We start from the raw sequence: 26,930 nt of genomic DNA on the forward strand, positions 1-26,930 counted from the left end.
GTTGACTTTCATTGCCAGTGAATTCAGATATCACATAGGCCAGGACCTGTTCATTATATTAAGAAGTCTTTGTTCCAAATATATGGTATCAAATGACTAATTTTGTTTAGGCTTCTGCAAATGCTGAACTGCAACCCAGCCTTTCTGTTGACTAAAAAGCTACTGAAATAATATTAACCAAAACACTGTTCGCTTTTCCTTTTTCTGTTCAGCGTCTGAACCCAACCTGAAGTTACGATCCAGACTAAAGCAAAAAGTTGCTGAAAGACGGAGCAGCCCCCTCTTGCGCAGAAAAGATGGTCCGGTGGTTACTGCTCTTAAGAAGCGCCCGCTGGATGTCACAGGTATGTCGGGTAAGCGACAAATCTGTGCTGGCAACGACATAATGACATGTCCCTTTGCAAAATGAACTCCTTCATCCGGCTCATTGTGCAGTCTGGATCTCTCCTGTGCCCCTCTGTGTTGGCAAAGCCTGGATGAAGTTGGCAGAATTCAGCAGTGGGTGGTGCAGGTTGGTCCCTTGGGTACCCATCTATTGACACAGCATTACCGACTCAATGAGCTTTTTTGTGGTTTAAGACTTGCATAGACAGATGTAGATGTGCCACCAGAGTGCTGGTTGTTTGCTTGTTTTTCCCAAGCATTTCTATGATCTTCAGCAACAGGTTGTTGAGAAATAAAGTTTCTCAAAGGTGATCCTGTTAATATCCATGGGGAGGCCATAATTCATGGCTGTCGTCCTCCAGCAGTAATGCTTTACAACCCCTGTTTGGTTTAGGCTTTGGGCAGGCTGCCATAGCTCCTTGTTAAGTAATTACGGCAAAGTTTTAGAACATGTAAGGCATTTTTATATATATATATATATATATATATATATATATATATATATATATATATATATATGTAGCTGGTATTTCTGACTACTTATTTGACAGTTTCTTGTTGAAAAATAATATTCTTCTGGGAGTAGAGTTTCTAAGGATGGATCAGAGTAAAGCAGATTATATAGATTACCGTAAAGTTAATTCTTAGCACCATCTAGGGATGCCTCTGTGTAAGTACCGCTACATGACAGCTTTTCCAGACCTGTCTCGCTTTTAAGGCATGTTACCATCATTCAAACAAACTCGAAATGAGCTCTCTTTAGAGAGCCAGGTGGTTTAGGGGCAGCTGTGCACCACTCTGTGTCAGAGCCTCTCAGTTTGCAGAGGGAGTAGATTAATTCAAGAGCTAAGCATAATTTTTATCAGATCTGAAAATCAAATTTGCTTCACTCCTCATATGTTGCTTTATGACACGCAGCTTTGGGGATAAATCAAGCCCCAATGGCTGGCTGTTTGGTCCCAGTAATGCCTTCAGAAATGTCAGTGAAAGCTCCAGCTTCTTACTGAGCATGGACCTGGTTCAAGAAGCCAACCTGGAGCCTGGCTAGAAAAATATCTGACTTGTTACAGTAAGAGGGGGCTTTTGAATGGAAAATTTGAAAGAAGTCTCCCTTGAGGGAACAGAAGTTGCATTTAGTCCTTGAAGTATACATCTTCACAGAGTCACAGTTTGAATGTGCCAGGTACTTTTCCTCTGTCTAGGTAGTATGCATGAGATCTAATATGTTGCATTTAATGACATGGTCCCAGAAAAAGCACATATTTTCCAGGCAATCAGAATATTTTTTCAAAACACCTAGACTCTCCAAAGTTGTTTTCCATGGAGAAGTTCGTTGTTAGGTGCTCAGCTGGGTGTTATTCAGTGCTGAATTTCCTGATAGCGAGATGCCTCCCCAAATGCACAGCCAACAAAAAGCAACAAAGCTTCCTTCTTAAAAAAAAAAAAATAATAATCTCTTTGCTACTGTGGAGTATTTGCAAGGCTCAAAATAGCAAAGTAGTATGTACAGAATAATGCCACAAAAGAAATTATCTTTAAAAATCCCCCAAACTGTAACAATTGGCTTTTATTTCTACTGGGGCATCCTGGAGCATTTATGAGACTGCTGCAGCCTGAACCATTGCAGCCGCTGGGAGATTCTTCTGGCATTGGGCAAATGCTGTGCTTGGGGAGGAGGAAAATTCAAGAAAAAAAAGTTTTAATGTTATTTACCTTCCAAAATAAAAGGAGAAACACTGGAAGCTGTACCATACACCAGGTGAGAAATCTTCTGAGGAAAGTTTTCTGCCTGTCGCCATTTCATGCACTCTTTCTGTTTGTTATTATTTCTGTATCATTAATGGAAAGGCTTTGATTTCAGGCTGGTCTCCTCTGTGGTTTTGGTTAGCGAGTTCATAGGGAACATCTTGATAAAATATACAAAGCTGAGAGGATTTTCTGAGTGGTCAGGTGATAACAGAATTATTTTGGGGGATTAACTCTGCCTTGGGTCTTTCCAATGAGAAAATTATTTACTCCCTGAGTGGAGAAGACTTTAAAAAAAAAAAAAAAAAGCAATGATTTGAAACAGATTTACTGTTTTGGACCCTGTAGAGTTTTGCCTGATTTTTGTAAAATGTGCTCAGCTATGACCATGGCCAATTGTCTGTCCCATCCCACGTCACTCAGGCAGCTTTTAAATCTCTTAAAATGATTTAATTTGCCATCCTGGCAAAATATCATCCTCGGCAGTCGGTCCCCGGGTGCTTTTTGGGAGCTGTTGTGCTGTGTGAAGGGCAGCTCAAGACAGGTCATGTTTCTCGGAGGACCCAGCACGGTGTGGGCACTTCCCAAGTGATGGGGACAAGACCATCACACGTGGCCACTCGCCTGCACTGGAACATCTTGGTGCTTTTTTGGAAAAAGCAGAGGTCAGCTCTCATACGCGATCAGCGTGAGGACTCAGTGCTGGCGGCGAATTTCCAGTAAATCCAGATGCACCAGAGGCCTGCATGGGAAAATGTCAGCGCTGAGATGGTTCTCTGGTTTTTCTAGCGTGGAGTCTGATGCAATACGTGGCGAGAGGGTGTTGTTAGGAGGGTTGTAGGCTAAAGAGGGTGAGAGAAGGACTTCTAGAAAAATGAAGCAGGACAATCCTCCAGTTTGGCCTCTTCAAGCCTTCCATGTCTTTTATTATCTTCCAATCATATTTAAATTTATTAATACACTATAAGAGAAATCCCCTTGAGGAGAAGACATAAATATGGTAAGTAGGTACTTGGACAGACCATTTGAAAGTGTTTGTTAGTTATTTAAGAGCCCTGGGAAGATTTAGGGGGGACAATGGGGAGGAGGAGGATTGCTTTCCTGCAAAACAAAATTCTCGAGGGGTTGTTATCTCTCTAAATACCATCGCGGAGATTGTTTGTAACGCTAAAAGTTGGTTTTGGATGTGTTTTTAGACTCTGCATGCAACAGTGCTCCTGGATCTGGTCCCAGCTCTCCAAACAACAGCTCCAATAACATAAGCGCCGAGAATGGAATTGCAGGATCAGTCACGAGTATTCAAGCAGAGGTACAGAGCCCTTCCTCACTCTGATTTTTTTAGTGCTTGGGTTTCTCATCAGTTTTTGCAGTGTTTTAGGAATTTAGGCTCACAAACTGGCGCACAACACACTAAAAAAAGAAAGACGAGATCGTGACTTGGAGAGGACTTTGGGAATTACCTCTCAATCTGGGCTGACAGGATGCATTATCCGTTTATTAAATCTAGTTTGAGCCAGCTCACAAGCTGCTTGTGGTAACTTGTAGTGGTTTTGTTGTGAGGAGAGAGTAAAAATAAAGTGATTAGCAAGGTAAAGCATGAAGATAGTTTCCTGGTCAAATGCACGTATTTTAAAATTTGGGTAATCTGTTGTCATATATCGTATATAGGATGAATTTGTTCTGCACAGTAGGTTAGTCTAAATATGACCAAACCAGAACTGGATTAAAAGGGACCAGTTTAACCTTTTCCTCTCCACTTAGGGATTTGAAAGGTTGGTGCCTGATGCCATTTGCTAGTTTATAAGCTTATGAGCTTTCGCCATCACTTGAGGCATCTGCTATGGGTGTCAAGGGCAGGGTGTTGGGCTGGGTAAACTGGGGTTTGGCTCAGCACAGCAGCTCCTGTGTTCAGGGTTACTGACGCCCACCTTTTTCTAAGGGCAGATTTTGGGGTGTGGGCCGTGTTAACTGACTCCCACTATAAACCTTGCATGTAGAAAACCGGTGTGGTTGTGTAATGTTACTGGGGCATTTCTTTTTATCCCGCTTACCATTAGCTGTTCTCCCCATGAATGTGGTGTCTGTCTTAACATCAGGACTGTAAAAACAGGCCTGGGCTTGTTCTCCCCAAATTGTCATTTAGAATTGAAAAGGGCTTCTGATGATATAAATGTAAGCCCTTATTGCTTTCTAGTTTTGTAAAGATTTTCACTTTATTTTTATTTCTAATGTAGTGAAACAGCATTTAATATGGGGATTATGCCTCTACTCCACCCTCTCCCATGCCAAATTTTCCAACACACGTCTCTATCCACTCTAGTCTACTGTAGACCTTACAAGATTTAGGCAATTATTGTAAAGATTAAGACGGTGTAAGGTGGAGTCTTCGCTTGGCACTGACAGCTGAAGCTGCTGCAAAGAGACGTGGCTTTTGGAGCAGACCTGGGAAGAGGTCTCTTACGTACAGGGTCATTTATTGGGTTTGCAGAACTGAAGACCGGCTGAGCCGAGGGCACATCTTGGGTCCGTTTGTGTCGGCCCCAGGGGGACGAACGCTGAGTTACCGGTTTTGCTGATCCACGAGCTGTCAGTCTTGTCTATACTTAGCAAACTGCAAATCCCCAGTTACTGCTGGTGGAAAAACTAGAGGATTTGACAGTTTATTGTGGTGGTATAAACAGAGCAGGCAGCTTTCCCGCAAGTCACTGTTAGCTCATGCAGGTGAATGGGAAGCTATAGTACTCTCCTTAACCATATTATTTTTTGGCTAAATAATTTGTGCTAATCATCTATGACTAGACCACCAATACCTAATAAACCAGACAGAGAATATAAGAAAAACTCTTTTAATCAACTGCTCGTAATGCAGCAATTTTGTAACTTGGGCTGAGGTGCGAGCGGTGCAGACAATTTGGAAAAAAAATCCCTGTACTGCCAAAGCTGTTCCCTGGGAGTTGTCTTTGCCTCTTTTTCAACTGTACTGCGATGTGCAATTCACAGCGGTGCCACAGGAAAGAAGCATGTTCATCTGGAATTTTTAAAAGAGCAACATTAGATGCATTATCTCCAAACAACCTATGCAAAAGGGAGGAAAAAAAAAAAATCTAGTTTGCATTTCCCTGAAAATAATGTCTAGCCTTCTTTTCACCTTTTTATAATTTTTGGAAAATAGGAAAAATACAACATACAAGTGATTGTGCCGTTCCAATTTTAAAACTGCCCAGGACTGTGTCAAGTATATTGGCTCATTGCCATCACAGAGCAGAATGAAACATAAATCACTGTGTGATGGCAAACAGAACATTGATAACCTGTTGCACAAACTGTTCTCCTCCCAGCGTTTCAGGCGTACTTGAATGGCTTAGCAAAATGTCCTAGTCCTTTGCATTGGCTTTTGGGGAAAAATAACTCTGCACTTTGTTCCAGCATTTCATGCTGTGTAGTACTGGCTGATCCATTTGCCTGTATAGGTTCATTTGGTAAAAAAATAACTGTTCAAGGTAGGGGTTTGGTTTCTTTAAAATCTTCTTCAATAGAAGTTGTATTACCTGGTAGCCCAAGTGTTGGAGATTTCTTTAATACCAGTTTACCGGCTTTATCACATTCCTACTTCTAAATATTTAGAAGTATTTAAACATTTGTGAAAAAATAATGTTGCCAGCTTTGTGTTTCATCTTACCTTCATATTTTACTTCAAATGAGAAATATGTCTCTTTGCTTCTTAGTTTGCTAGGTCACCTCTAGAACCATTTCAGATACATTGGAAGATGTTATCTGAATTCATTAAGTTTCAGTGCTTGACTTCAGTGTGGAAAGACTACAGCTCTCTGCCTCTTTTTAAAATAGACAGTATCTATTTTTAAATACTGTTTTTTTAAATCTAAAGGTTTTTCCGTCTCTGAAAAGTACATGATATTCATTGCCGTTGCAGTTGATACAAGAGTATAAAAAGTACTTGACTACAGACGAAAATTGTACATGCTAAAATTGTTCTCTTCTGTGCAATTTAAAAAAATGTTTGTGTACCAACTCCTAGATGGGATCTATATGTTTAAAGTGATTATAATGCTCTTAATACTATATGCTGATAGCGTCAAGCTGCTGCTTCTCTGTTTTTAAAACAAATCCCCAGGAGATAGTTTGAGGCACAACTATAGAGTATTGATTGCTCAAAGAGAAAATGGATGTAGTTTTGTTCCATTTATGATATCAGTAAAATATTTCATTACTCTGCTGGCAATAGCTATCTTATTCTCAATGTGGCATGCTAACATTATGTAATTTAAATTAAAGCAAAATTGCTAGTAGTGCTCAAAATTACTTGGAAGAAGTTGTGTGTGGGTACGTACAGTCTCGTGTCCTTACCAGGTACCGCTCAACAGCAAAACGCTCCCTACAAATTTCCTCCTTTGCGGCAGCAAATTGTGAACCAAGATCTTAAAAGCAGATTTACTCTTTCTACGGGAGAACTGTTCTGTAATATATTTTCAGTAAGCTTGAATGACATTAATGAAAGCACAAGAAGGCGAAAAGAAGTAAGAAAAAATTCACTCTGCAGATGAAATTTTGCTGAATGTCAGGAATTTAGACTAAGTTGGACACTGGGAAGATGACTGGAGAGTTAGTGGCACATCAAAGAATCCTTTAGAAAAGGCAGCCCAGTGCCTGGTACCGGTGACATAGGATTGCTTTTGAAGATTGTTTATTAAAAATGTTTGGTTTTCAGTATTAGTTCTTTTTATTTTTTTTTTTTAAGTTTCACCTTAGAGACTTTGAGGGAGAAAAATAGGGGTTTATTATCCAGGGCTGTTCCAGCCCTGTAACCAAGGAAATAACCTGCAAAATCTCATTGACTTACGGGACTATGAATTTAGGTCTAAAATGTATAAAGCCATTCTTCAGATCTCTGTTACATCAATATAGGTTGTTCCATAGTGTAATATTAAGTTAATCATAATCCATTTTTTCCACAATAGCACCCAAGTTAAACAGTAGAAATTCTATAAAATGTCTTTTTGAAAACTAAACTCTATTTAAGTTGTAAAATCACTGGCAGAGAATTCAAGGTGATCGGAACACTTGTTTCCTAACAGGAAAATCAGTCATTTTTAAATAATCCAATTTTTTATAATGGGTTTTCTAGCACATATTTCAATTCAACCTTGTTTTGAAATTAAAGGTATTTTTACTTAAGTGTTCCTGCTTTAAATGGCCATAAGATAATTCAGTAAATCTCGCGTTTCACCCTGAAAATGATGAAATAGCTACATAAATGCAACTTTAAGGCTTTTTGATGAAATTTTGAAGTCTGATTTATTCTAAAGCGCACTAGCAAATAGCATAAATTGTCTGTGATTTGCTAAAGCGAACAACAGCCATCGTAATGCCAATTTTTTTTTTTTAAGTAATCTATTTTAACTTTAAAAGGGCACGTACTCGAGATGGACAAGTAAGCTGTTAAATCTTCTTTGCAAAAGCTTTTTGCGGTGGCGCTGTGTGAAGCAGAGTGCTGGCGAGGACGCAGGGGCGATCGTTAGTCTCCCAGAAAGATCAAATAAACTGGGAAAGGTCTCTCTGTGGGGCAGTAATGCTGGTGTCAGCTGCAGAGCGAGATCGTCCCTGTGTTGGTTATCCCGGTCTCATCACCCCTGTGCGGACACGGCCGCAGCGTTCAGGGCAAGCACCTGGCCTGCGCCTATTTAGGCTGGATCTAAAGCACAGCTTAGCTCCCCCATTCAGTATTTCCAATATCAGCAGCGAAGTTACACACTCTGTACATTTCTGATGTGTCTTCACAGCAAGTGTACTGTGTCTTCGGTTTAATCTGTGGCTGCTCTCTCACCAGGACAACGTCTTTGATTTTATTTGCAGACCAGCCTGGCTCACAGACTTGTGAATCGTGAGGGCTCGGTAACGCAGCTTCCGCTGTACACGTCTCCGTCTTTGCCCAACATCACGCTAGGACTGCCTGCAACTGGCCCTTCCAGCGTAAGTGATGGGGGATGCAGCCTTTGAAATGTTGCTCGCGCTACTTAATCTCATAACCCACCATGCCATCAATTGTGCATTTGCAGGGAGGCTCAGCACAGCAGGATGCAGAGAGACTGACTATCCCAACCTTACAGCAGCGGATCTCTTTGTTTCCTGGCACTCACCTCACTCCCTACTTGAGCACTACAACGTTGGAAAGAGATGGGGGAACTGCACATAACCCTCTTCTGCAACACATGGTCTTACTGGAGCAGCCAACTGCACAAACACCCTTAGTCACAGGTGAGCGCTCTGCAGATAATGTGCAAAACGCAGTCCCAGCTGGGGAAAGACAGCAAGTGACATCTATTGTGGCTTTTTGTAAAATCTGTCCCTTGTACAAAAGAGGTACTGCATCATCTGTACGTTCTATAGGTATAATATATAACCTTCAGGATGTGTTTGTTGATACGTTGGATAGTGGCAACATTTTCAAAATCAGAGGTTGCCCATCTCATCCAGAAGAAGCGGGGAGCTGCCTTGTTGTTTTTGCAAAATGAAAAGAAGTAGTATTTATTTCCGTAAGTAAAGCATAAGTTTGCAGGTCACGATTTAAAACCGTATAGTTAGAGTTCTAACCACTTTAATCTGAAGTGGAGACAAAAATGTTGTGTCTTGTGATTACCCTTCCTGTTTATCACGAATGGTTTCTGTTCTGTAGATGAAAGGCACGCATTTACACAATCTCAGATTAAAATACTTGCTTTTCGTCATTATTATAAATGGCAAAAACGTGGCAAAATCAACGGCATCCAAACAGATTGTATTTGTTTGTATATGTTACATTCGCAGTATGTTAATTGCTTTGAATCACTCCATGTGTCATATTTTCAGAATTAAATACCTGTGGGAAGGCATATTTCTATAAATAGGGTTGATTCAAAGCAATAATCCCCAGTAGGATGCATTTCTGTTCCACAGCGTATAATGTTGGGACAAAGGATGTTCTGCATAAGTTGTAGACGTGTTGATTTTTATTTCTTTCATTCCATTTCTAATGGAAACTCTTGAGAGTTGTTGTCCATCACTGAAGCATTACAGCACTGCTCACTGGTTTGGCTCGTGTCTGATTTTACATTCAAATCCCAGGAATATACGTGGGGTTGTGAAAAGCTTGTAAGCATGTACATATGGGGAAGCTGAAGCATAGAAGTGCGGTGTTTAGCCAGCACTCTCGGATCCATGAAATGGTGTGTGCAGGTTCCTTGAACCTTTTTGTAATTTTCTGTTGCCTCCTTCTGCCACGGTTGCTGTGGCATGACAAGGTTACCCAGAGTCGTGACATGCTCTTCACCAGTTGCCCTTTGCCCAAGGTCTGTTGATGAAGAGCCATTGGAGAAGACTTTTCCTCTTAGCCTATCACCAAAACTTTCTTCTCTGTTCATGATGGCTTTAAAGCACACGTTGGAAGAAGTGCTGTTCTGTTTCCTATTTGACCTCTCTCAAAGCTTCCCTCAGTGTACAGTGTGCCGAGTTTGCTTCCAAGTGTATTCCTTCTAGTCCACCTGCTAGTGCGGTGTTTCCAGAGTGAGTACAACATGTTATAAACCAACACTTAGGACAAATATTCACAACGCAACAGAGCAACAAGAAGAAACACACGTTCCAGATGCAGCAACTGAAAGAGAGCAAGCTAACACGTGGTCTCAAAAGCCCTAAGTGGACTGGCTGCCAAACTACAGTTAGTACTTCTAACTTCCTTGGAAGCAAAGTGGAGTTTGTTTAGTGTTCTGCTGGTAGCCTTCAGCTCTGGAGATACTCTCCTGACGGCCACAAAATGATCAGGCACGATGGCGTGCTCTTTCTGTGCAGGAAGGTAGTAGATGTGGGGGTTCGAGGAAACAAGAGCAGAATTCCTTAGGTCTGCTGATCCTGTTGTGACAGGTTACTCTGGGTAACATCCTTCACGTTGACATATATGTTCTGAGTAGGAACAAGACATCTCCCTGGAAAGCCTTCTCACAGGGGAGCCTTGGTGATTGACTTGGAGGAAGATAGTCTTCCAAGGTGTCCTATGCCAGCTGTGTAGGATCCCTTCCTCTGCTGTTTAATTTGAACTTTTGGGAAGAGGAGCTTGCGCCATAACAGAGATGGACCACATCTTTCCAAATTATTCATATATTCATACATGCAGAGACATGTGTGCATGTGTGTATATATATATACACACACAGACATTTATAAAGTAAGATACCCTTTTACATGATTGTTTTCAGAAAAGCCAAGGGTGAGAGAAACTCAGACGATTTTTCCACAAGGAGAGAAGCTTTTAAATTAGGCAGATTCTTCCACGTAGGGCAGTTCTGTGAATCACTGGGAAAAAAGAGGTAAAGTCTTGGGACAGAAATGTCAAGGTGTTTCTAAACTGCTGTATTCAGCTGGCTGTAGATTTCTGGGCAGCTTGTCCCTCTTTTCAACCAAAGACTGAAGAAAGAGAAGATAGAACTTCTCTGACCCTTGAACTGAGCAGTATTTCTGAATGTTACTGACCACTTGCACAGTCTAGGTTTTTTTTATACAATGACATAAAATAAATGAGTGGTTTTTTTCCTAAAAGTGCGTGCAGCCGTATCTACATTAGGGAGACACCAGTGATGCCTTTCTACCCCAAGGTGTAACGAGCAAAAGCAAAGGCTTATCCTTGGCTTTTAACTCTTGGGTTTGGGTTTGTGTTGAGCATGTCTGCATGTCCCAGCTTTCTATGAAGTATGCGTAGGTGTGTTTTCAGAGAGCAGAGCAAGAACTGGCTTACCCCAAGAACAGCTGAAAGACAGGCTCTTCCTAAAGACATGCCCTTACCAGAGCTCAGATGGGTATTTCACATGGTAGTCATCAGAGACACCTAAATTGCCAAGGGCATGTGAGTAACACAAGTTATCCCAAAATAACCCTATGTTTTCGTCACATTACTAGCATGTATACACAGGACGGTGATGGAAACAATTCTAGGTATTTGTCATCTTGGCCTCGTACCTTTCTTTCTATAGAAATAACCAAGACTGATGGCTCCTATATTCCTGAAATGCTTCAAGGGAGTGCCTTTTTCCAACACAAACCTAGTCAGGGGTTTATCACGTGGAAGTTTTCATCCCTAGTCATTTCTATGGGACGGGATGTAGCTCAACCAAGGGCAGGCGTGCTTCCCTACATGATCTAGGGTGGGAAACAGCTTCATCAGCATCCGTCATCCCTCAGCCCATCCAGTGAGCCCCCTGTAAGGTGTAATTGCTGAACGCTGCGGGGTGGCCACTTGGGTTGGTACTTTCCTAGAAGTGAACCTGGGATTACTCCCTTTACCAAGGCAAACTGTAAGACTTTAACTTCTCCAAACTACTGCTGTGATCTTAATTCATGTCACCCACCACATGATGGGAAGGTCCATAAGGTATTGCTGATTTTAAGAAAGGAAACATTTCCCTGGGGTCTCTGACTAAACAGGCAAGTAATTCAAAAGAAAGCAAAGTTTTACTCCATCCAATGGTAATTAATTGTTATCTGTTCTCTTTTAAGGATGCTTCAGCTGTAACTGGCGAGGTGGCTGGTTTTAACGTTATATATCATTGTCACCATCAGCATTACTCAACAGCCATTTTCTCCCTTCCTTTCTTCTTCCTTTTTTTCTTCTCTGCTGTTTTTTTTCCTCCATATTATCTTCAGACTGGTATCTTTCAGGACTGCCCCTCCATGCACAGTCTCTGGTTGGTGGAGAACGGGTCTCCCCTTCAATACACAAACTCCGGCAGCATCGCCCGCTGGGGCGCACGCAGTCTGCTCCCCTTCCCCAGAACGCCCAGGCCCTCCAGCAGTTAGTGATCCAGCAGCAGCACCAGCAGTTCTTGGAGAAACACAAACAGCAATTCCAGCAACAGCAACTGCACATCAACAAGGTAGGCACAATGCTTTTGAAGTCTTTTTCCCCATACAGCACCGATACCAACCTTAGCCAGCACTATTTCAGAGTTTTTTGGGCAGTAATGTATGTGGTCTCTGCCTCCATAACCAACTGGCCTTCATCCTTGAACCTCTTTTTCATTATTTTGAGAAATACATCACCAAGACAAGGATCAATACTTCTGTTGCAGACAGTGGCAAGGCAGTACAGTTCAAACTTCTGGCTTTCCAGTAATACTTTTTAAATTTGTCATTTGCTGCCATTCATCTGCATCAGAATCTTTTGTGAGTTTTGTAGCAGAAAACATAAAATGCTGTCAAGGAATATGGGGAAAATATCTACTGTCTATATATTCATTTTGAAAGGGAGAAGGAGCAGCAATATGGATTTGAGGGGGAAAAAAAAAAACAGGCAAGGGATTTCAGGCATGGCAACACCAGAAAATAATTGAAAGGGGAGATATTCACGTTTACTGAAGCATTTTTCACTGGAATTACCTTTGGAAAGAGAAAAGCTGTTCCCATCTCCAGTCCAGATTCTCTAAACCATGGCCCGGTGTAAAGCATTGCATTGCATCCATTTCTTCTGAAAGTGAGGAAGGTATTGCTGTGCATCCTGCAGAGGTTGTTTTGAAGATTAATTAGATGTGATTTGAAAATTGCTTTGAGGAAAGCGAGCACTATGTTTATTATCTTGCTTTCTGTAAATCTCTTGGAGAACATCAGGTGAACGTTGCAAAGCACCATTCATCAGCGCACAGATTTTGCCATTGCTGTGCAGCCAAAATCATCTGTCTGGGCATCCCAATATTACAAAGAAGCTGAAACAAAGCTGCTTTGAGATGATTGCATTGAGTATGTCTTAAAATAGACAAAAATCTATCCTGATCTTTTAGCCTATGGGAAGGTAAAAATTGCCTTTTAAATGCAACAGGTCTGATCACAAGTGGTTTGGATGGAGCTGTGATGTTTTACCCCATCTGAGGTTTTCTCCCAGGATTTCCAAAGGCACCATCTGTTGCTAGACTTGCATTATTAAAAGGTTGTTGGAGAGGGGGGGAAATCGATTGTAATCAGTGTGATATTTTCCTGACTCAGATTTGTACAGTTTTGAAGCTTTCTAAAGATTTTCTCAAGGAGTTCTAGTGTTGGCTTTGTTTAAGAACCAGGCAAATCCAGCAGTAGGCTTCAGGCTCGGGAGCACAAGTTTGGTGGCAGGCAGATCTTTCAGTTTAATTTATGGTGGAGATTTCTCCAAATATTTTCGCTGTTCCAGTCCTATGAGAAAACACAACTACTGAAAGCTGGATTTAAAAAAGAAAAAAAACAAACACCACCACACAACCCCCTCAAAACTTTGTTTATAGACCCGAGCTAAGGCAGGATGATTACACAAGTTACTGACGTCAATCCTGTACTTCTGGATTGCTGCCACCACGCAGCGCCCGTGCCAGCCCTGGCCTCGTTCAGCCCCGCGCACCAGGGTGGTGGGGACCTGCTGCTGCTGCCATAGAAATGTCCCTCACCCCCCGCTCCAAACACGCTTCGTGACCAAGATCGCCGGGGCACGGGGCGCTAGGTAGGGTTTCTTTGTTCAGAAATAAAGGTCAGCTCGGCGGTTTGTTCGTTTGAGGCTTTTTCAGGCTTTCCCGTTGCCAGTGCTTGCGAGCATCCAAAGACCTCACCGTGACGTACCCGCTGAATTCATTCAGACTTTCGCTTGGACCTCCCAGGAGCTGGAGAAGCGTCTGTGAGCGAGTCCTCCCGCAGCGCTCTGAATCTCCGCTTTGTTCGGGCTGTGATCTATCGCATCCATAGCAGAAGCAAGCGGGGAAAGTAGGGGGGGAGTGTAGTTAAGCTGATTGCACAGGGGTGATTTCCCTGTGTTTGATTTATATAAGTAATGAGTTAAAATGGTTTCGGTACTAGGCACTGTATGCATGTAGCAAATTTATCCCATGGGATAGTGTCCAAGTGCTGACATGGAAAAAGACTTTTCCCAGACGCATAGATATTTTAAGACCCTTGTGTGTAGGAGAGTGAGGACACAATTAAAAATAATGTAATAGATTGCTGCCTTTTAATTACTAGCATTAAATTATTATTTAATTATTACGGATTTCCTGTAAATAATAGGAGACTGTTTTCAATTGCTTGTGATTTTTCCAAACTTTAAGATTTTGGCCTTAAACTTTCTCTGTTAGGTGTCTACATCAGATGAAATTTTTGAGAAGATTGCAGCCAAAACAAGTCTTGCTGTTTCCAAGAAGGCAACTTAGGAAAAATATATTGTTTTGCTCCTGATCGAACATAAGAATAATAATCATCTGGGGGGATTTAAGCTGTGGTGCCCGAGGCTTTGGGGCAGTAACTTGCATTCGGACAAATGAGGACAGGGCGGGTGTCTGGGTAGGGAAGGAGAGAGCAGAGGGATGGGTTGGGTGGGACAGGTCCGAAGGAGGGACAGGGCTCCTTGGGGTGACCGGAGGGGAATGTATTCCCCAGGGTGTGATCCCTTCCAGCACAGGCTCTGAAGTCCGTGGTCTGCCGCTGTCTGCAGCAAATTGGGGATTGCTTGAGTGTAGGAAGCGCATGGTTCATCCTGCTCCAGAGCCAGCTCGCTGAGAGTGACTCTCCTGCAAAATCAGGGTCCCAGCCCTGCTTATCTGGTGTTCTTGTTATCACCCGATGGTGACATTTGCATTCAGGCCACCAAAACCGGGGCCAGGACAGACATGCATGAAAGAAAAGTGCATTATTGAAGTGCCACACTGAGGACTCAAGCTAGGACACGTTAAGTTTCCCATGCAACTCCTTCTCACTTTTTGATCGAGTTTTTTATAATCAAGTGGTACCTCTTTTCCAGAAACTCTCAGTGTAGTACAGAGAAGGGTAAGAGCGAGGCTGCTCTCCGGTGGCGTGCTGCCTCGTTTGCTGCAGAAATCAGAAGACACGTAAGGAGCGGAAGAGGGAAAGAAGGGACCTTAGGGCTAAGACAACTTGATGCCATGGCAAGGAATTGTCTTTCTCCTCTCTGTCGTGTCCCACGGGGCGGATGGGACCCGGCCAGCAGGCAGCTTGCAGCAGCACGCTCAGCTTCCCCGGGCCGTTTGCAGGACTGGGAAACGGGGCTGCGAGCTGCAGGGGCGTTGCTCGTATGTCTAAAACACGTCATCCTCAAATCAGACATATCATATTGAAACCCCCATCCAGTGGCGTTTCCTGATCTCTGTCTCGGCTGCGCACTCGATGGCATCGAGCCACTCCCTGCCTGCTGTCGAGTCATTGTGAACACAGACGTACTAATATAATATTTGCAGAGCACTCGTGCTCTAGTGATCACACTGCGAAACCCTGTGTGGAAATCAGCAGCTCTTAATCTTGAGAACCAGGGTTTGAGACATCAGATAAGGCTCTGGATAAGATACCGGATCACTTCTCATTAACTGAGCTCTGTGCAACCTTTGATCTGAATGAGGTATGTACCCTAGAAGAGTAAATACTAAACAGTCCTGAAAATAAAAGCTATACATTAACATAGGTGCACGGGAGAACAGACCTGAAATTGCACAGGTGACGTGCACTCCTGTTTCCCAACTTTCTGCGTGTTTAACGTTCAGACTTCAGGAGTGGTTTTTCAGAGGAGCTCTGCTGGGTGAAGTGGATTTTTTTGCCATACGATAAATATATGCAGCAATCCCGACATTGTTTCATCTTCAGCAATTACAATTTATCTGCAGACTTCAGTCTCTTGTAAGATGTAAACTTTTGTGTATGAGAGAGAGGAGCCGTGATATACCCTGTGGCGTTTGGGGAGGTATTCTTGTGGTGACAACAAACCAGGTGAAGTCAGAGCGTGTTTCTCTGAGCAGACTCCAGGTATTTTGAGTTACAGGTGATAGCTTTTCAGCATGATACGTCTTGAAGCAGCGATTCTCTTTGTAAAGAGAAATATGCAAGTGAAATTTCTGTAAATTCTGTGCCAGAAAACTCAACTTTTTACCTTTCCGTAGTGAAGATGAGTGTTTTGGCTTCAGTCCCCTGGATGTATAATTCACAAAGCCTTACTAGAACAGATAATCTCAATTTTATCCCTGAATTGTACTGTTAAGCAGATCAACACTCAGCTTCTGTGGTCTAATTATGGTTCTTCTGAGTAAACCCCATTTTTATCACACTCTGGAAAGTGAGGTGTTTCTCCTGCTGTGGCATATATATGGCAACGTATATATACCAGACTACAGTGCCTCAACTTGTCTGGTACAGCAGCGTTGGGTGGATACATTTTTATTAACACCTAGAGTTTAACCTTGCTATTTCCTGAATTTCTTTTTATTTATTTTTTTTTAATTTTCTGGAACGCGTTAACTGTTTAGCCTCAAGTGACTCCTGGAGTAGCTTTTCATATGTAATGTTTAATTTGTAATATTAGAAAAATACAGTGTATTAGGTTGTATTGTGTAGCATTCAGGTAGGGCTGTTAACCCTTTGAACGTTTTAAGGGAAGTCTGTTTCAGAAACACCCAGACATAACTTTAGATATAACAAGTATTGAAAAAGATCTCCGGAAAACCTACTTGGGCGTCTCAGTCGGCTGAATGTGAAATGCCATTCAGCAGGGTGTGAGACACTTGGCATTCGTGTCCTTGTGCATTGTGACACCTTTTACTGCGTAGATGCCGTTTGGTGGTTTTGGCAGGAGCCGTTGTTCTGCGGGGCATCTGTTGCTGCAGGTCTGGCGATATGTAGATGTGCACCTGATAAAATCAAGCTCGTAACTCCAATTATATGGGAGACAGTGGAAAGGAAACAGCTTCTGCTGGTGCCAAGGTGTTCTCTTCTCGCTCCCCCTCCTTTTCCCCTCCAGGCAGTCCCTCTTCTTTGATTCATTACAGCTGGGTCCAGTCTACAAAAGTTAAAAATTAGAATCCAAAGGATACCTCATGTGGGAAGAGTCGTATCGATAGCCAGAAGAGCGAGGCTTGTGCTATTGTTTCCGAGTAATTAATGCAAGCTCCCAGCAATATGTTTTCGTCTGCGAGCGCTTGTCCACATGTCCACTCCCCTGCGGATTCTCTCTTGCCTTACACCTCTCTGCTAGTGTTTTTCTGTCTCCTGAGCATCCCAACCAACATACCCACTCCACACTGCCACCTCCCACCTCTCGCTTCCCAGCCGCATCATTGACTCGAGACCGACTCTATTTTTGGCTGTCTCAGGATGTTTTTGGGCGGAGTGATAGTTATTCTAGGAGCTTCTCAAGCATTTTTCTACTGGGGACTCTTAATTAGTCTGTGATGAGTAAGCAGATGTTTCTAGCTGGTTTAGCTGTGTCTTCAAAGTTTTTGGTGTCCTAAGAAAGTACCACTACAGAGAAGGTATCATGGAGCAGTAGATATGTCATATCTGGTAGATGTACCAGAGTCCACCTGACATGAAATTTTATCAGCAAAGAAATGCAGCCTCTTTTCCTTATGAAGCATTCCACAGAAAAATGGTGAATTCTTTTTTTCCCCTTGTATTGTGACCAGACGTTGCTATGATTATTTTTTCTTTCTGTTCTTTGTATTTCAAAGCTGTAGATAAGAAATCTTTCCAGCTCTATCGAGTCTTTTAAAAGCGCTTGTGACTAGAGATCTATAGTTTCTTCCGTACTGAAATAGTTAGCTGTCCGAAGCTGGAGAGGCAGCATGTTTAACAATGTTTTATGGTGGCAATACATGATAGCCAGAGGCGACTGTGTTTGAAAATAGAGGAGTAACCTCCTTGCAAAGGATGCAGGAGAGCTAGTTAAGGGAAGGACAAGTTATTTATGGTGGATTGTTTAATTGCTTACTATTTCAGATATATTTGTAGGAGTTTTCCATGCTATCTTAACTTTTTATTTATTCCCTTGCACTTCAGTTACCTTAGACTTTCTTAAATTACGTGAGCACGGGTTCATAAAATTGAAAAAAAGAATAAAGATTTTTAAGGAATTTTAGTGGGCCTGGGATGCACTTACTCATGTATTGTATGGAATATGTTCATAACAAAGTGCTTTCTTTGCAAAATTGTCCTTTAAGAAGAATAGGGTTGCAGCAGCTAGAACAAATGACATACCAAGAGATTCACGTTATATTAGGAGAGCAAACTGAATGTTTGAAATGTCCTTGTCATTGACCGCTTGATCTTTCAACCTTCATTGTAGCATTTTACACATGTGTTTTTCATTTAATTCTTACATTTTTATGGAGTTGGAATAATTTAAAACTTCTAGGGAATTACACTGCTTCTCATTTCCATTAGATTTGACAATGACATTGTAAGTTATTTTCCCAGCAATTACCTTGTGTAGTTCATAAGTTCAAAAGGTATTAAGTTCAAAGCTTGAGACCTTCGACTCAAGCAGGGGAAAAAAAAAGTAGCAGAAGATGGTTTATGATGATTTAATTATCTTTAAAACAGATTATATCAATCAAGCCTAAGAGAGCTTGAAGAAAATTGATGGAAGAGCTACCTTGATCTTAACGTGATTTAGTTATCCGATGCGTATTACAAGTAATGAAACCGAGGAGATCGGGGAAGGTGGGGAGGAATCTCACAAAAATCCTTGAGAAGTCTTGATAACTGAATCTTTTAGGTCGGCAGGAACCTCATGAGATCATTTAGTCCAATATCCCTGCTCAAGCATGGGCAGCTAGAGCAGGTTACCCCGGACCTTATGCAGTTGAGTTTTGAGTATCTCCAAGGCTGGACACTCCCTCTCCCGTCGTTTCTAGTTTAAAGCTCTGACTACCAGCTTGGCCAGCCTCTTGGCAAAGGAACTGCTTGTTCCCTGTTTAGTCAGGTGGATCCCGTCTCTTTCAATAAACTGTTGGCTCTGAAAGATGGTCCCACGGTTGTAGACACTGAAACCCTCTTGCCAACAGCAGCCAGTTGTCAATCAGTACAAAAATACTGGCTTTCGTCACTAAGAGGGATGTGCTGCAGCCACCGTCTGTGCTGTTGGACCATCTCAACCCCAGAAGGGTCTTGCCTGAAGCTGCTAGGCAAGATAATGCCCTTCTGCATGTCCTGCTTCTCTCAGGAGTCGAGACATCTGAAATACAGTCATCCACAAAGTACTGGAACGCTTTGGCCCTGTGTCCTGGTCCTTGTAGTGCTCCATTTTTAAAAGCTTTGAGCCCGAGTTATTTGAGATCTTCTGCTGTAGTTATGAGCAACCTCTTGCTGTCCCTGCCGTGATACTTGCAGGGAATTAATCCTCTATATTATCTTTGCCTAAATCTGCTTTGTATAGGTTTGCCTAAGTTACATGGCAGAGCCTCTCTTCCTACATTTAGGGAAAAAGGCTTAGTTTCAGGTTGGAGCCACTGTTCTTCAAAGAGCAAGTTACTTACAAGTAGTTGCTCCTTCTGCATGTGTTCAATAACTGTGTTTTGATTTAGCTTTATTAGATTTAAAATCAATATTGCTTTTCATACCAATGACCTAATCCTTATTAAAGCTCTGCCCTGACAACTTTCAAAGTTCAGCAGTTTCTTTATAAGCCTATGAAACGGGTACAGCCAAAGCTCTTTTAAGGAAAGGAAATAGATTTATTTACCTATGCTGGATTTGAAAACAGTTCGCTTTATTTTTTGTTCCAAATAAAAATCATAAGCAGTCGGAGATGGAGAGCTGTGAATTTTATCTTGCCAATGAACTTTCAAAAAGTCTGAGCCTGTGTGAATTACAGTGAAAATTATATTGTTCCCTTTGTTTTAGCAGCCGCTTTCAGAAAATTTCACTATCTCTAGTTAGGATGGTCTCATCAGAAAGATGCTCTTCTTGCAGTTTGCTTCTGTACAGGTGCTGTAAGTTGAATGTCCTCAGTTTCCTCTTAACTAACTTCAGAAGAGTGCAAGTTTTGGAGAAATCTTTATCACAGCTTCTCACTTTACAGATAAAATTCAGAGGGTGATTCAAGAACAAGCTGGGTAAACAAGGTGGCAGAAACCCTCTTAGAGGACTTGTGTCTCTCTTTTTTTCAGAATTTAATTGCCAAATGTATTGATGGTTGTTGTGCTTCTCCCCTGTGGGTTTGTGAATGGAGGAACATCCATAGGTGTGTAGGCACAAGAGGCTCTTACTTCTTCAGAGGGAAAATCAAGTGCAAAATGAAGGGTCCGTCATTACTTACTTAGGACACAGGATTTCATGGTGCTTAATGCCAAGGTTGACTTGACCTCTCCCTTGAGTGGTTGTTTTGGACCTAGTTTATAAGATAAAAGCTATAATTTACAATTGCTCTTCTCATGAGGCTGGTTCTTTGAGGAGAACATAGTGAACTTCACTTGTGATGAGTTACATGTTATTTATCGGTTAACCTCTGGGTTGTTTTCAGATTATATCAAAACCCAACGAACCAGCTCGCCAGCATGAAAGCCACCCTGAGGAGACAGAAGAAGAGTTACGGGAACACCAAGCCCTTTTGGAGGAGCCATACAGCGACAGAGTCGCGAGCCAAAAGGAGGCCCCAGGGTTGGCCAATGTGGTGCAAGTGAAGCAAGAACCCATCGAGAGCGATGAGGAGGAAGCGGAGCCGCAGCAGGAGCTGGAGGCTGGGCAGAGGCAGGCTGAGCAGGAGCTGCTCTTCCGTCAGGTGAGCTTGCAAAATACCAATTTGGGGGCTTAGTTGTTTGTAGAAAATCGTTTGGTTCTTGGTAGTCACCTTATACTACTCTAAGGGGGAGAAGCTAGGGGGAACCAGGTCTTGAGGATTTGCTACGTAAAGAAACCTGCAGGTAAGATCCGTGCCGTCCTTCCCAGGAGTCGCCGTGGGCAGTGGACACTGGAACAGGCTCCCCAGGGAGGTGTCACAGCCCCAAGCCTGACAGTGTTCAAGAAGAGACGGGACAGCATTCTCAGACACATGGTGTCAACTGTGGGGTTGTCATATGCAGGGACAGGGGCTGGACTCGATGATCCTCGTGGGTCCCTTCCAACTCAGGACATTCTATGATTCAACTCAGAAGTCTCAAGGAGGAGAATCTGGATCACCCGCACAAAACGCGATCCATCTGTTTGCAGCCAGTGAACCACTTTCTGTTTGTTTCTTTGAGAAGACAAAGTGTGTTTTAACAGTTTTAAGCGCTAAATACTGGCAGAGGATTTTATGTTTTAGAACAAATTGACTGCCCCAGAGAAGGGCTGGATAAGGGAACGAAGGATGAGATTCATTGGAGGGAGTTCCTTCTTCAGAACTGGAGATCCCAGAGGTTGCAGCTGTGCTCACTTTTGAGGGTAAACATCAGAGGCTTGTGGATTGCAAGTAATAAACCCAGGAACAGCGTAGCATAGCATAATCTTCCCAATTCCGTGGCAGTCTCCCAGAAGCTGCCTGTTGTGGTAAAACTAACGAAGGTGAGAAGGTTGCAGTTCTCCTAAGGCATCAGCACTCAGCTCATCCTTTCAGCCCTTAACACTCAGGATCTGACGGTACCTACAGCCGTGTGTAATCCCTGCACGGGATCTGCAGCCAAGAGCAGATTGCTGTAGCCATGCCAGGGTGTAGCTCTGAGTAAATCCACAGCCCTTGGCTAGGGAAAGCGGGCTCGTGCCAGGTTTGCAGTTGCCGTGTCTGTGAATCGAGTGCAAATTGGTTGCTCCCCGAAGGCATGTGCATCTCGCTGCTCGCTGCCGTCTCCCCAGCCCTGCGGAGCTGACTTGCACGTCCCCTGTGAATGTCGCTGGCTGTTGTTGCTCAGAGGCTACATTTTCAGTTCCTTATTGAGCGGTATTATCTTCATAACAGCGCTGCCTTGGAAGATCAGTGCCATTGCCAACCGCGCTTGTACAAAGTCTTATTTGATTTATACAGTCACATCTGAGCCTCATTGCCTAAGTAAATAAATAAAGTAATTAAATGTAACATGCTGCAAAGTGATGGACCACGGTGATACCGTTCCTCTGAAACTGCAGCCCCACCCACCCTAGTCCTGGATGCATGGACGCATCTGAGGAGTCTTAAAAATATTATGTCCTCTGCAATTATTTTGCCTCGAAGAGGAGAGGGAATAAATAGAGGAAATGGGAAGGTCGTTAGGCTGTGGTTGCAGTGTGGCAAGGTGGAACAGCCATTCCTTCTGACCAAGAGCCTGTCAGCTCATCGTGTGGCTGCGCAGAGAGCCGACACGGCTGAAAACTGCTTCTCATGCCTGGGGTCTGGTTGAGCTGGACTCATTTCCTCATCTGGTGCATCACACTGTTAAATACACCATTGCAGCGGTGGAGAGGCACAGGGGGAGGAAGATGTGGCCAGACCCAAGGCGAAGACCTTCTGCTAATGACCCTGCCAGCCTGCACCAGCTTCAGGGCTGTGGTTTAACACACCGCACTTGCCTGACTTTGCTCTAGAAACGTGCACATCTTCATTTGCTGCACGTGCGTGCGCTTATCTATCAGGGAAAAGAATTCAAGCCTGCAAACTTCCAAAACTCAAAAAAACCCCCTCTTACGAAGTCACCACATGCACTTTTAGCAACTACCTGCTTCTCTTCCCTGCAGCAAGCCCTTCTGTTGGAGCAGCAACGTATCCACCAGCTGAGAAACTACCAGGCGTCGCTGGAAGCAGCCGGCATGCCCGTCTCTTTCGGAGGGCATCGGCCTCTGTCCCGTGCACAGTCCTCGCCCGCCTCGGCCACCTTCCCGATGTCCGTACAGGAGCCACCCACTAAGCCAAGGTTCACAACAGGTGAGGTTTTGCGGCACTGGAGGCTGAAGCTGTGGAGCTGTGCTTACTGTTTTGTCTTATGTTGTGCTTTTCTGCCCTCTCCCTGCAAAGCCACCTGTTCGGGAGCTGCGTTTGCAGACTCCGTAACGTTCTGTCTGCATCAAGGATGAGATTCAGTCGTCTTGCAGCCTGTTGTCCTGCTTGTCCCTTCCGCAGAGGGACAGACAACCTACAGTCCAGACAGAAAATAACCTGGAAAAATCAATAGAAGCATAGCACAGTACTTTAATTATGTATCTCCAAAAAAAAAAAAAATAGATGAGTCAAATGCTGTGACAAAGCTGATTTAGATGCAGAAAGAGGCAATGTTATTGAAAAAGGACAGTGTGCCAAATGCAGTGTCTGTCGGCTGTATTTTCTGCACCTTCTCCAGTCCCTGCACAATCTCATGCCATTAAGTTGTCCTCTCTGGGCTCTGTGCCTGCCTCCCTCTCCTTCTGTAACACCATCTCTGACCAGGAGTCTGTGCCCCTAGGTTAGGAAAAATGAGTTAAACTGGTTATTTCAAGTTGTGTTCAACAGACAGACTGAAGAGTGTTTTCTTACCCGTTCAGTCTTCATCTCAAAGGAAAATTATGAGCACAGTTCTTCATTTGTCTAGTGAAAACCACAAGTGCAAAAAAGATGTTAACTCCCCACAAAGCTTAAAGGCAAAAAGTAATTTTTCATCCTGAATCCTGAAAACCAACTTTTTTTCCACCAAAATCTTTTCTGTCTTTACTCAGTAGCCTTAGTAACAAGTGAAAGTTAGTTTATGTGCAACTTTTCAAGTTCTATTTTGGGTAATTAGGCGGACTTCTTTTGAAGTCCGCCTTCTTCCCCAAATGTCAAGCTCTATTTTGTGAATGAACATTTTGCAATGTGATGTGTGCCTTGGGAAAAAGAAGGGGAAAAAAAATCCAGAACGCCCAAATAAGAGCAACTCATGATTTTGTTTCTCTTTCACTTATCCATTTATTCTTATCTAACCCACACTTTTTGCATCATTAAACTCAGCACTGTGAATCGGGTTTATTTTCAGACGCTGATGATATAAGAATAGGGATATGTTAAATATGACTTTGTTCTTCAGCTGTTAGCTGCAAGGTGGGAAGCATGTGTGATCAGCTCTGCAGAAGCCCAAGCAGTTATCTCATTTTTGCAGATCAACCCTTGAAGTCTCTATTCGTCGTTAGTATTGAAACCTTAAATTTCAGCAAAACTGCATTTCTAATGCAAGCAGTTATAGCAAGATTACTGTAGATTTTGGCTTTTGCCAAAGATGCAAAGAAGAGTAGTCCCCTGGCTCACGGTCAAACCAGGTGAAACTTGAGCATCTAATACACTTAGATCCAAACCTTGGTGCTTCAAAAACAAGGAAGCCTGGCCCTACTTTAAGAGATTATTCATTCCTTCTCTTTCTTCCCTTCTCCTCCTCCTCCGGTATTTAAGTTGCCGTGTCAATCATAAGCAAGACGTTGAACATACAATAACGTTTCCTACCAGAGGATATATATACATTTGACTCAGATATGTGCCTCTAAATTTCATTTAAAATTACAGGTGGCAGTGAGAATGCAGATTATGAGAACTGTGCTGCACTGAAAATACACTTTTGCAATGTTATGATTTATTTTCCTTGGAGGCAGGCTTAAAAAAAAAAAAATAAGTGGCTTAAAATAAGAGGCAGAATATCACATTGCTTTTATACGGCACTGCACAATCCAGTGCGATGATATGAAGAATGCTTAATGTATTTCGCCTGTTAAATATCCTTTTCGCAACATTTTTCCACGTTAAGACTCCAAGGCCTTGATTTGTCCATTGCCTTCTATCTGGTTCAGTTCTCTACATTTATGCTAGTTGAATGGAGGAGGAAAAACAAAATAAAATGGTGTCAAGGGAGGGAGTGTCGTTGGGCATCTACTGGCACTAATAAGGGGCAAAGCATTAAAGGCGAGACCATTATACTAGTCTTTCACCTTGCATAAAAGGTGAACGACTAGTTTAATTGACTGTTGGTGTCTGTTTAACAGTGGCAGGGAAAAAAAGAGCCTGCTACTCTATGGGCATGCAAGCAGAGAGAGGAAAGGCACGGATTTCAGCTGTTGAGCACGTGTGTGTGAGTTAGATTGCTAATGTTTTCTTGAAGTTGTCCACGGTGTGTCCGAGATTGTGTTTTTGGAGGTGGATACTGAAGCTTAATCACTAGGATTGAACTGTTCTTTGAAAGGCAGGAAATTAAAGTCTTGGGTGTTTTTCAAAGCAAGCAGTGCCGGAGTGCGTTGGGTTTCTTTTTCACTAGGAAAAAAACATCTGTTTGGTAAGTGACTGCTTTGGAGACTGATTCTAGCACGATCATGCAGTTTGCATTTCAGATAAATCAAGATTTGAATTGTTGTGTTCATTTTGTGAGAGGGCTGGAAAAAACAAACCTCATTCAACGGCCCTAATGGAGCCAACCATGATCACTATAGACAAGGAATTGTTCATCACTTTCACATTTGGGATATTGTATAGAAAATGCTAATGCTTTCTCTGGACAGAGTTAGGACCAAACAGCTGGAAATTCTGGGTTTCATGTATAATTTATTTTCCTGTCTCTCTCAGTGACCAGTACCTGAGACTTCAAAGGCAGAGGGAAAGAACAACATAATACACCTCTCAGACATGATGTGCATTACTCCACATGAAAATGAAAGCAGCGCCCTTCCTGAATTTTTCAGGCAATCAGTTTTATGTCCCAAAGCATGACATTTAATTTTCCTTCCTACTCGCATATAAAAGAAAGCTAGTCCTTGAACTTGCCCTCGGTAGCACAAGTAGCCCCTTGACTTCAATGAATAGTTCTGCATGCACTGTTCTACACACTTGAATAAGACTTCTCAGGTTAGGCCATTAATTTGCATAGCTCCAATTATCCAGTCTCTGATCTCCTGTAAAAATGGTTCCACAAATTATTCTGATGTTCTGCATTAAAGTATTTTTCATTTCTGATGAAGGCATTTATTCTCTCCTGTGCAGAGCAATATAATTATCTGAACCTCAAATCATATGTTTGTTCTGCCAAGAAAAGCGAGTCGGTTATGCTTTAGTGCTGACCTTTAAAAATGATTGTTCTCATGTCTTAAAGAGTATTGCTTCCAGCACCACTTAATTTAACTTGTAATGGCCAATGTAGTTTCGTATTTTAAGTTTAAACTGCCAAGCTTTCCTTTGTGTGTGTGTGTGTGTGCATGTGTGTCTTCATCCGAGTGTCCCCAACCACAGGAAGGAGCTTACAACAGTTCCCTTCTTTTCAGTGCTTTAGTTTTTAAAAAAGAGAAAAGTTGTGTGACACGTGATTACAGTACAGAATAACTTCATTGAGACAATACTGTTATCATTGAATCTTTGTAGATCAACCCAATTCCATAAACCCCACTGTAGTCTCTGCTAACAGCTAGACGAGTAGGCGTCCTACCACCCCCTTTTGGAAAACCTTTTCTTTAACCCCTTTGTTGAATAGGCTCAGTTACCCAACATCATTTTAGATGCATGCATGCATGTATTTTAAACATGTGTGGCTTTCCAGCCCTTGCGGATGCAGACGGGGAGATGCTGGTTCCTGTGGCTGGGGATCTCACCCACAGCTGCCCGCGTTTGCTCCCATTGAGTAGGATGAGCTGATAAACACCCCTGTCTGCTCCTGAGCTGACACCAAACTTCCTCCAAAACACCTGGGAGATACCTGGCAGATCTGCTGCACTGCAGGAAGACAAAGGAAGAACAGAGGAATACAAGGCAAAAGCAAGAAGCTGGCTTTTCATTTGCATTTAGCTTTGGTTTGGTCTCTGTTGGCTTCTGCCCTACCACACTCTATGGTGACCCAGGTACAAAATAGAGATGAAGGCAGAGACTTTTAATCTGGCTAGGCATTGCTTTACCTATGTACCTAGAGTGGCATATTGATAGTTTTTCAGGAGTTACTGTTTAAAGGTTAAAGACTTGTGGAAAACACCCTTTAAAAAGAAACTCGCAACACAGATTCACATACTTGCTATTTAAGTGGTCTGAGACCCCTTCCAGCTTTGCAGAGCAATCAGTGTAATCCAGTCTCAGGTTATGTCCAGCTCCCAAATAATGGAAAGATTTGTTAGAGCAA

The 26,930-nt window shown here is 42.7% G+C and overlaps 1 protein-coding gene across 9 annotated transcripts in view; it reads left to right on the plus strand.

Moving 5' to 3' along the window:
* The window catches only part of HDAC4 (histone deacetylase 4), a 231,084-nt gene that overhangs the window by 157,147 nt on the left and 47,007 nt on the right, over positions 1 to 26,930 (plus strand). For 4 of the 9 annotated variants that reach the window (XM_065637251.1, XM_065637248.1, XM_065637249.1 and 1 more), the window contains exons 8-14: positions 213 to 353; positions 3,327 to 3,439; positions 8,002 to 8,118; positions 8,205 to 8,403; positions 11,818 to 12,047; positions 20,420 to 20,677; positions 22,582 to 22,768. In XM_065637251.1, the coding sequence (XP_065493323.1) occupies positions 213 to 353; positions 3,327 to 3,439; positions 8,002 to 8,118; positions 8,205 to 8,403; positions 11,818 to 12,047; positions 20,420 to 20,677; positions 22,582 to 22,768 (1,245 nt within the window). The remainder of the gene's footprint in view (positions 1 to 212; positions 354 to 3,326; positions 3,440 to 8,001; positions 8,119 to 8,204; positions 8,404 to 11,817; positions 12,048 to 20,419; positions 20,678 to 22,581; positions 22,769 to 26,930) is intronic. The other 5 variants (XM_065637252.1, XM_065637253.1, XM_065637256.1 and 2 more) reach the window with 3 other exon arrangements.

This window comes from Caloenas nicobarica, chromosome 6 (assembly GCF_036013445.1).
Source record: "Caloenas nicobarica isolate bCalNic1 chromosome 6, bCalNic1.hap1, whole genome shotgun sequence".
NCBI classification, from domain to species: Eukaryota; Metazoa; Chordata; class Aves; order Columbiformes; family Columbidae; genus Caloenas; species Caloenas nicobarica.